Below are 9745 nucleotides of genomic sequence, written 5' to 3' on the forward strand. Positions count from 1 at the left end.
ATGTCATTTGGTATGGAGCCGACGTCTCACGTCTAATGGGACTCCATGCACCTGGAACTTGCCAGATTATATTATTTTCAATCAAGTATCTCGTTTAAAGGTTATCACCATCTTTCCACAAGCCTGCACAGTTTAAGTCCTGTGAGTTGAGCTTAGATTTGTATTGGCACAAAATGGAACCATCTCTAAAATACCATATACAAATGTAAAATCAATCAGTTATAGTTTGATAATTCGTGTTTGGTCCTCTAGACATTAAAGAAGCAATGTCATCAGGGATAATTCACATCAACCACCTGTTGAAAGACCACCTATACTGAATCATCTGCATTACACATTTATAAAGGATGTAACTTTTATCACAATTTTCTCTCTACATAACAGAGGACAACAAAATTAAAAAATAAAACACACTTTTAAGGATGTTAAATCACAATTAAAATATCATTAACAACTGACTCTCATTTCTTCCTAACTACCTGACCCAAATCCAAGAAATCATTCAAATTCCCTAGCTCCGCCTATCTTCAACATTCATCCACATTTCATGCGCAAAATCATTTCTCCACGCATCAGCATTTTCACGTTGTTGCTCCTGTGTTTCATGAATAAGTGGTTCAAAATACTCCTCTTGGTTTGTTGCTGAAGTTTCACTATCTGCTTCAACTGGAAATTCGTCTGAACGACATTCTTTACGAAGAAAATTATGTAAGCCCGCACAAGCTAAAACCGGCTCTGCTTGTGTTTGAAATGAAAAAGGAGGCGCCGTCTTGAAAATTGTAAATCGTGATTTGAATATTCCAAATAATCGCTCAACTGTATTCCTCAAGGAAGCATGTCGAAGATTAAACAATTCTTTGGCATTTTCAGGATGACGACCTTGACCATGAAAATCTTGAAGATGATAACGAACGCCACGGAAGGGAGCTAAAAACTGGAGTCTATTTGGAAATCCACAATCCACCAAATAATATTTACCTAAAATACAAGTAGACGATAAAAACCAACACATATAATTTATAAATATAAATACACAAAAAAAAATACCTTGTGGTACTTTAAGTCCATTTTACCTTGATATAGCGTTATTTAATAATTTCGAATCGTGTGCAGAATCCTTCCCAACCACTAAGAACATATATAAATTGCAAATCGAAATTGCAAGCTGCTAAAACATTTTGTGAGATTGTCCCATGACGATTACGGTAGCTGCTTATGTCATGTCCGGGGACCATAGCTGGAATATGAGTGCCATCAATGGCTCCTATGCAATCCTGGAATAGTTTAGAAAATAAACATATAATCACATATACGAGTAATAATGATATGACCCAATAAGAAAGAAATAAAAATGTACTTACTTTAAAATAAGGAAAAAACCTTGTACTTTCTCTGATTTTTTCTGGGGTTGAAGAACCAGGTTTAACCATAAAATCCACGGCAATTTTATTCAAAACTTTCAGAATTTTGTTGAAATTTTGACTAGTACTAAAATGTGAACGGTTGAATGTTTCACCAATATGAGAATATCGAGAATTCTGACCAACAACAAGTAGAAAAGTTGCAAGCATCTCCTCGATACATATATATCTTGTATATTTCAAAGTTGTTTTTTCTCTAATAATCTTGGATAGCTTAAGAGAAACTTGCGGATACATCCTATAAAGTTTTCGAAAGTGTTCGAGATCCTCATTTAAAACACCATGAATATATTCATATCCTCTTGAATTGACAGGTCGCCTAGTTAGTGAACGTGGGATGCTTTGATTAGACAGGGTTACTATGTGCTTATTCAGCACACGGAGCACTTCTTCATTTACTGTCAACAAAATTTTTAAAATTTCCTGTCGTTGTTCTTTTCTTTCTTCCTCTTCAGCCATCTCTTTTTCTTCCTCTTCTTGGTCTTCCATATCCATATTTATGTTCATTTTAATAAGTAATTGTGGTGAGGATAGATGATCTTCTACAAATTAATAAAGCTAGATTAAAAAACACAAAGTGAAATAAAAAACAACTAACATATTATAGTAGTGGAACGGCTGCAAAACAGAGAGAGATTATATAAACATAGCATAGATTATGTTTATAAATATGATTCAGTAAACACTATTGTAGTATATATAATACATCAATAATACCTTGTACTCGATTTTGTAGTCGCCAGATTTGAGAACATACACCCAATTAGGGTTATACCAGAAGATCGAGAGGGTATAGCAAAGGTCCACAGGATTTCAGAGAGGTTATTTATGATTAATAAAAGTCTATTAAAATATTTGAAAGTCATGAATTTGTAATAAAAAGTCTATTAAAGTTTTTAAAAGTCATTGTCTTAGGAGTCATGATTTCTTTTTTGAAATCTTAAGAAGTCAACAAGAGTCATTAAAATTTTATAAAATTCATTAAAGTCATCCTCCCAGAATTTGTCATTAAAAATCATGATACAATACCACCCTCTAATATATTAATTTTACCGTGGTGGGTCAATGAACACACGTTAGCACTAAATTGTAGTATAAATGTAATTAATCTTAATTGTCTTGTAATGATGATGAAACTTTGCATGGACAAATTCAGCGTCAATCTAGATGATACAAATTTATAAGTTTAGTTTTTAGCATGCGCACGTATTTAAGATTTTTTTAAATATATTTACTTAAATTACTTTTTGTGTATATATTATTTTAATTAATTTCTCCTCCCCCTTCTAGTTGAAAAAATGATAAAAATAGCCGATTTTTGAAAAAATTTAACAAAAATAGCCATTCTGAAAAAAGTGGCCAATTTTGGCCGATTGAATACTCCACTGTCAGTTGGGTATCCCAATTTGTATAAGATACTCCACTGGTAGTTGGGTATTTCATATATGGGATACTCCACTGCCAGTTGGGTATCTTATATAAAGTGGATACTCCACTGACAGTTGGGTATCCCATCGGCCAAAGTTGGCCAACTTTTCGAAAATTGGTTATTTTTATTTTTATCAATTTTGGGTAAAAATAGGCTAAATTTGTCCTTCACCCTTCCGGACTCTGCACATTGATCTTTACTTTTATGCACATTCAACACAGAATATACTCTTCTTTAAACCCTCATTCTTAGTTTAGTTAACAAAACATCTCAACACTCTTCAATATATCTTGTATGTATTAATGGGGTTTACATTATCCAACAATTTCTCACTTTACACTCCTACCCATCTTCAAAAAATCACTTCTTTAAACCCTCACACACTCAATCACCCATCAATTTTTCTCACCTCTAAGATCAAACCCACAAAAAGTTTCAATCTTTACCATCAAATTTCAATAAAGAACCCAATTTCAGCACCTATAAGCTGCTCATTTTCACCCAAGAATGAAATCTTGAAGTCTTTTTGTGAAAAGATTGGGTTTTTACTTGTTGGGTCAGTTTTATTTTTGGGGGTTCTTGGTGCTAAGCCTGTTTTAGCACAAGAAGTGAGTTATAGTGATAGTGCAGAGCAAAATGAAGTAACCCATGTGAGTGAAGATGAGGATGAGGAGATGTATTTGAAGGTGTTGGAAAATGATCCAAGAAATGTTGGGGCATTGAAAGTGTTGGTTAGTGGGAAAATGAAGAAAGGGAACCCGAAAGAGGCGGTTAAGTATGTCGAAAGGTTGATTGATGTCGAGCCTAATGAAGTCGAATGGAGGCTTCTGCAGGCGCTTTGTTATGAGATGAGTGGGGAGTTGAGTAAGGCTAAGAAGCTTTTCAAGGAGATTTTGAAGACTAGGCCTCTCTTGCTTAGAGCTTTACATGTATGATTCTTGAACCATTACTAAGTTAGACGTTTTTTTTGTGAAATTGATACTTTATTAATGTATGTATATGTAAATGGTGAAAATAATAAGTTTGGGACGAAAGATGTAGTTTTGTAGCTTCATACTGACTTAATGTATACTAGAAGAAGGGTTGAATAACGTTAAGAATTTGGAAACCTTTTACTAGTTATGTTGGTCATTTCATGTTTACTTATAGACAATGCAATGTATCTTATTTTTTAATTACATTTAAAATTGAGTTTTACGGGCTATATTGAATGCAGGTAACATCTAGAGTTAGTTTTGAGTGTCAGTTTTTTTTATATTCGATGTTGAGTTCGACATGGATTGGTGGCTAGCATTGCCAGATTATGCGACTGAGGTTGGTGAGGGAGTGGTGCCAAGGGGGGTAAAGTGAATGTTGGCTAAAGCTTCCTACTAGACCTTACGTGAAGATTTATTTTGGCAGCAGCTGCTGTGAGCTTGTTAATTTGTTCCAATGAAATGTAATCTGTGAAAAAAAATTCACTGTAGACACCGGTTCTTGCGCATCAGGACTGGGAATGTGTTAAACATTTATCGCTTCTTTGAGTGGCCACTTGAGTTTTATTGAGCTTGGTGTTATGTTTTGCACAAGATGTGGTTCTCATTTTTAAGTTTTAACAGTGCACTATTTAAAGAGAGCATTTGGAGATTTATAGCGTGCGAAGATGTTTCTTTTGCTCAAATTGTCCTTCAATTAAAATTTTTGTGCTTTGGTTGAGAGGATGTTATCATAAATGCATGGTAATTAAAATATAGGAAGTGGAGTCCTTTCTTTGTAGGAGAAGGTTCTCGTGCATCATTATTTGACACCATTTCATATTAGTGTTTGTATTGTGCTGACTTTTTTTTTTTACAAACAAAAGTACGAAGCAAACCTATCCATCTCTTCTTGTTTCTTTGTTCTTTTGGCAATTACTTTTGCATTTCAAACCATATTTAATAGCCTGTCCTTTCTCTTCAGGGTTTAGCTATGGTAATGCACAAGAATCTTGAAGGACCAGCTGTTTTTGAGATGCTGAATAAAGCTCTGGGAACTGCTCGTCGCCGTAAAAGAGTAATCGAGGAGAGAAACATTAGGATACTGATAGCTCAGATGCATGTTGTCAAGGTTAAAGCTCAAAATGTGCTTACTAGTCTTTTGCTAAAAATTAAAATAAGTTTGCCTTTAAAAAATTTGAGATGCACATAGATATTAGTTACACTACCATGGTTGCTAAAAAGCGAACATTAGCATCAGCATTAAGTATACACAATAAGTTCTGAAGTCATGACAACAAAAACAAAAGGAGAAATAAAAAAGTAAGAAATGTAATGATTATAGAGTAAAAAAATTTCTGTTGCTGATAATTGATAGTATCTCTTATTTAGCGCATGACATTGTGTGTGTCTTGCAGGGAGAGTTGGAGGACGGTCTGAAAATATATCAAGATCTTATCAATGAGAACCCTACTGATTTTCGGCCTTATCTTTGCCAGGTAAGTCGCTTGCAGTTTTCTTCATGATGCTTTTATGTGAAGCTGGATTTGGAGTAAGAACATAAAAAAATTTAGAAATCTGGGTTATTCTTCATTTATTTTCCTGGACTTTATTTAATTCACTTATGTTCTATAGCATATCACACACAACATGTGGTGGATACATTAATTTCCAAAAGAATATGGGTTTTTGGTAGTAAAAATAATCATTTATTCATCAATGTTTTTGGCCCTGTAGCCAAGTACCCTAGACGTGCCCATGTACCTGGCCATAGCTTACCATAAACACCTCTTATTATAGCATCTACAGCACCTCCTAAAAAAACAAATTGTGTGCTGCCACTCTCTTCTTATTTGTGAAGTGCCCTATTACACAAGGATTATAATGAGACTTTATCTCGACTAAAGTGCAGGTTACTGCCTATGCTTGGATTTTGTTGTAAATTACAAATTGCCTCATTTCTATCTCAAATTTGTGAGGGCTTTATACCCATTCAAAAGTGATTGAAATTTTGCTTAACTGCTAAATCCTTAGTTCAAGTACAAAAATAAGTTTGACTTTCCAACAAATCTAAAAAGACGCTCATCATTTCCTGCCATCAGCCATTAAGTAGTATGATAGTAAAATTGGCATATTTTTTTTTATTATAAAATGCTTTTTACTTGCAGAAAGTAATTTAGAAAATTTGATTTGGGTTGTTCATTTAAAATTGTTATACTAGATAGACAGTGAAATTGAGGAGTATGTTGAGTCATTAATCCTGGTGGATCTTTAAGTATTTTATAAACTAGTTTTGTACAAGTGAGAAGGATCTGCAATTGATAAACATTTTCTTGTTGTTAGTCTTTAGTGGTTTGTTGTCCTGTCTTAATAAGGGAAGTTATGATATCTGATTCGAGGATGTAATCTTCTGTTTTGGATGCATGAAGAAAAAGTGTTCCAACTAAGAAGTAGCATCATTCCAGATGAAATTGATATTTCCTATTGCCTTTAATGGATGCCTTTGTGAAATTAGCGAATGTGTAGAGGCCTACAGTTCCATTGTGTAAATTAAATTCGTTTTTTATGCTTGCTTTTTTTATAGCCGCAGTTATATTTAATACTATCAGGGATCAATCTTTAGCCATTGGAGATTATGTATGGGTGTAATCGAGCCGAGCCGAGTCAAACACTGCCAGACTTGGCTCGAGCTCGATTAAAATATTTCGGGCTCGAGCTCGAGCTCGAGCTCGATTAAAATAGTTCGGGTTCGAGCTCGACCGAGCCATTAATTTCAAGTTCGAAACCTCGGCTCGTAAAAAGTTCGGTAGGCTCGAGTTCGGCTCGAAAGCTCGAATTAATTTCACCGAATATTAACAAAAACTCAAAATGTGATCGGTTCGGCTCGAGTTTGATTCGATAAAAAATAAATAGTATGTAAAAAATATTAAATATTTATATAAAAAAATATTTACAATAAAAAAACTAAAAGTAATATAGGCTCGATAAGGCTCGCAAACCTTACGAGCCGAATAATTTGAAGCTTGAGCGCGGCTCGATTATTTTCGGGCCGAATTTAATTTTTTACGAGCCGAGCTCGAGTAGCTCACGAACAGTTTGACTCGTTTACCCCCCTAGTTTAGACGTCTAGTAATGGTAGTCTTAATTCTGCTCCTTTCTGTCTCCTTTGCACATGGTCAGCAACCAGACTTCTGTTGTTTTGCTTGAATTTTTTTCATCTTTTTCTAATCTACCCATATACTGTTTTTGGCTAATTACTAAAGGAGTTGACTATTACAAGTTTTGTGGGGTATTTCAAAAAAAGCAGATGCAACAAAAGGAAGAGCCGTGTTTTTTTATTCTGAACAGCTTGATAACTATGAGAAAATATAAATAAATTCGTTTGGCTTTTTGCATTTCATAAAATCATTTCAATTGCTATGGAAGAGACTCATACAGACTGATTGTTGCTTTGATTAGAACAAAAACATAACCAGATAGGACGTGTGGAAGATTGAAGGGGCTTATCCATCTGCTTAGAAAACTTTCCAGCTTTTCGTAACCATCACTTGAACTTCACTCTGATGGTTCAAACTTTGCTATTCCATACTCTTCAAAATAGCTTGCTGATCTGTGTTTCCAACACCGAATGGTAAAGCAAGAGTCTTGTGGCCAATTAAACCTTTATCAAAAGGTTCTTGTAGGTTGTAAATAACATGATGCTGTAGGTAATTAGCAGACAGAATACATGACTGCTGGAGTCAGGAAGTCTAGCTGCGTTTTCTGTAAATGTACATTTTGTAACTGATTATTGGTTATAACGTGTGGCAGGGAATTGTATACAGCTTGCTTGACAAAAAGAAGGAAGCTGAAGAGCAATTCGAAATATATCGAAGTCTTGTACCCGAAGAATTTCCTCAAAGAGGGTTCCTTGACGATGTTGTAGTAGCAGCAAAAACAGAATCAAGGCAACAGTTAGAAAAGGAATTTGGAGCTGAATACACTCATAAAAGGTGAAAGTTCGAGCGCCCCCAATAGCTCCCACATCTAACCGGATTTACTTTTTGTTTCTGCCTGTCCCCACTCCAAACCAATCCTGCACCCAGGAATAGCTTGTAAAAAAGAATGTATGAACTTAAAATAGGACTCACTAGTTTAATGTGTCATGTTGTAGTAGATTGAATACTCAGTTGCAGGGAATGATGCGATAAGTCGGTTGCTACCATAGAGGTCTCTGAGTTATAGTGTTGTCCGATTCCTCTTTTGTCTATTGCCGTCAAAGTAGGTGTTTTTCTTTGTTGAAGATTGTAAGATAATGTGTAAAATACCGATGTGAACGTGAAGGTGAAAAAACGATGATTTTATATCTGTCTAGCAGTTTCTCTTTACCCTTCATGCATCATCTTTCAACTGGTCAAAGCTGAAGGAAAAAATTGATGGTGGCTTTGGAATGCTGCTATGATGGAATAAGTGGGTTGCACATCAGTGATAGTGTTTTCTTCCTTGATGTTTGTAAAATAATGTGAAAAATGCTTTGTGTGCTAATCATAAAAAATAATAAATTTTTTCTTTGTCGGGCAGATTTGTCTATTTACCGGGTCATTTTACCCTTCATCAAGGGATAATATTTTGAGATTAAAAAGTCTCATTGAAAAGATTAAACTACCCCTATTTTTAATATTTATATAAAAGTTGTGTTTTGTGAGAGTCGAACTCGAGTTGCTTCATTCTTCTATACAAACTCGTACCACTACACCATATTGTCTTTTATCAAACACATAATATGTAAGTGTGCTAAAGAAATATTTTATTTAACTTTAAAGATAGCTACTTGAATTCCGCAAAAAAAATGATAGTTACTTGAATATTCGTACAATTAATTTTAAAGAACTGAATTCTAGATATAAAGTTAGGCATAGTACATAAATGTATTATTATCTTATTTATTATTATTTTTTAGTTTGAAAATATATCTCATATATTTTTAACATATTTTTTATTATAAAAAGTAATTAAAATGTACATATATAATTTTTTAAAAAAATATTGAAAACAGAATCGCCTATATATAAATAATCTAGATTGGTATTAAATATTTAGATAAGTTCGAATTATAATGAGTCAATGAATTTTAGTTTATTTTGCCTTTGAAATCAGAATTTGGCCCATTGTTCAAAAAATACTCGAAATTTGACTACATGACTAGCCGAAAAACATTGTCACATTCTACGTTTAGTAAATTTAAATTACAAGTTCGACGAGAATATCTTACCAATAATGTGAAATTTTTTGATATCTTATATTAATATAAATTAATGTGTTTGAGGTATTTATAGGATCAAGTCAATTGATTATTTGTATTAAAATTACTAAGTTCACTGGTAGCGCAATAGTGTTTTGGGACTTGTCCCGATTTTAAAAATATTTGAAATTTGATATGATATCTCACGAGATTTGTTAAAACTACGATGATATATTAAATAGATTTATTTTTCATTTTTCACTTTAAAAAAACTAGCATTTTAAAAAGAATTCTTTTAGATGAACAATATTTATTGATCAAGATAATATTGTACAAATATTTTGAATTATTTTAATATTTTGAATTATTCAAATAAAAGTTATATCTATACTATATTGTAGCATTTGATTCAATACATTTTATACTATTTTAAAAAAATATATATTGTTCAATAATTTGAAGGAATTAACCGGTTCAACTAATATTTATAAAACTTTATCAAATTGAAAAATATTTAATTTTAGGAGAATAGTATACAATATTATCAAATTATTATATGAAGAAATATTACAGTTGTAATGAAAGAAACTTAAAAATAGTTTAAATAACAATATAGTTACAATTTTTCCTTCAAATTCTTGAAAAAAATCATGAACATCAATAATAAGTCTTACAATATATAATTTATTTTTATGTTACATGATTGATACTCGGTCGCGTA

General features: G+C 33.0%; 2 protein-coding genes across 2 annotated transcripts; one reads left to right on the plus strand and one right to left on the minus strand.

Annotated features, from left to right (window-relative positions):
- Positions 1 to 511: 511 nt before the first annotated feature.
- LOC141674864 (uncharacterized) lies at positions 512 to 1916 on the minus strand. The gene is made up of 3 exons (XM_074481567.1): positions 1362 to 1916; positions 1127 to 1274; positions 512 to 978 (listed from the first exon to the last, which is right to left on the minus strand). The coding sequence occupies exons 1-3, from the start codon at positions 1914 to 1916 to the stop codon at positions 512 to 514; spliced, it is 1170 nt and encodes a 389-aa protein (XP_074337668.1).
- Positions 1917 to 3040: 1124 nt separating this feature from the next.
- Positions 3041 to 8362, plus strand: LOC141671980 (protein SLOW GREEN 1, chloroplastic). The gene is made up of 4 exons (XM_074478453.1): positions 3041 to 3779; positions 4789 to 4935; positions 5222 to 5302; positions 7614 to 8362. Exons 1-4 carry the CDS (start codon positions 3153 to 3155, stop codon positions 7797 to 7799), a joined length of 1041 nt encoding a protein of 346 aa, XP_074334554.1. The 5' UTR covers positions 3041 to 3152; the 3' UTR covers positions 7800 to 8362.
- Positions 8363 to 9745: the final 1383 nt, after the last annotated feature.

The sequence above is a fragment of the Apium graveolens genome, chromosome 7 (assembly GCF_009905375.1).
Source record: "Apium graveolens cultivar Ventura chromosome 7, ASM990537v1, whole genome shotgun sequence".
Taxonomy (NCBI): Eukaryota; Viridiplantae; Streptophyta; class Magnoliopsida; order Apiales; family Apiaceae; genus Apium; species Apium graveolens.

Coding starts and splice junctions, on each gene's coding strand:
- LOC141671980 (XM_074478453.1), top strand. CDS start 3,153: ATGGGGTTTACATTATCCAACAATTTCTCACTTTACACTCCTACCCAT. Junction 3,780..4,788: donor TCTTGCTTAGAGCTTTACAT/GTATGATTCTTG, acceptor CTTTCTCTTCAG/GGTTTAGCTATGGTAATGCA. Junction 4,936..5,221: donor CTCAGATGCATGTTGTCAAG/GTTAAAGCTCAA, acceptor TGTGTCTTGCAG/GGAGAGTTGGAGGACGGTCT.
- LOC141674864 (XM_074481567.1), bottom strand. CDS start 1,916: ATGGATATGGAAGACCAAGAAGAGGAAGAAAAAGAGATGGCTGAAGAG. Junction 1,275..1,361: donor GGTTTTTTCCTTATTTTAAA/GTAAGTACATTT, acceptor AAACTATTCCAG/GATTGCATAGGAGCCATTGA. Junction 979..1,126: donor ATTTATATATGTTCTTAGTG/GTTGGGAAGGAT, acceptor CTTGTATTTTAG/GTAAATATTATTTGGTGGAT.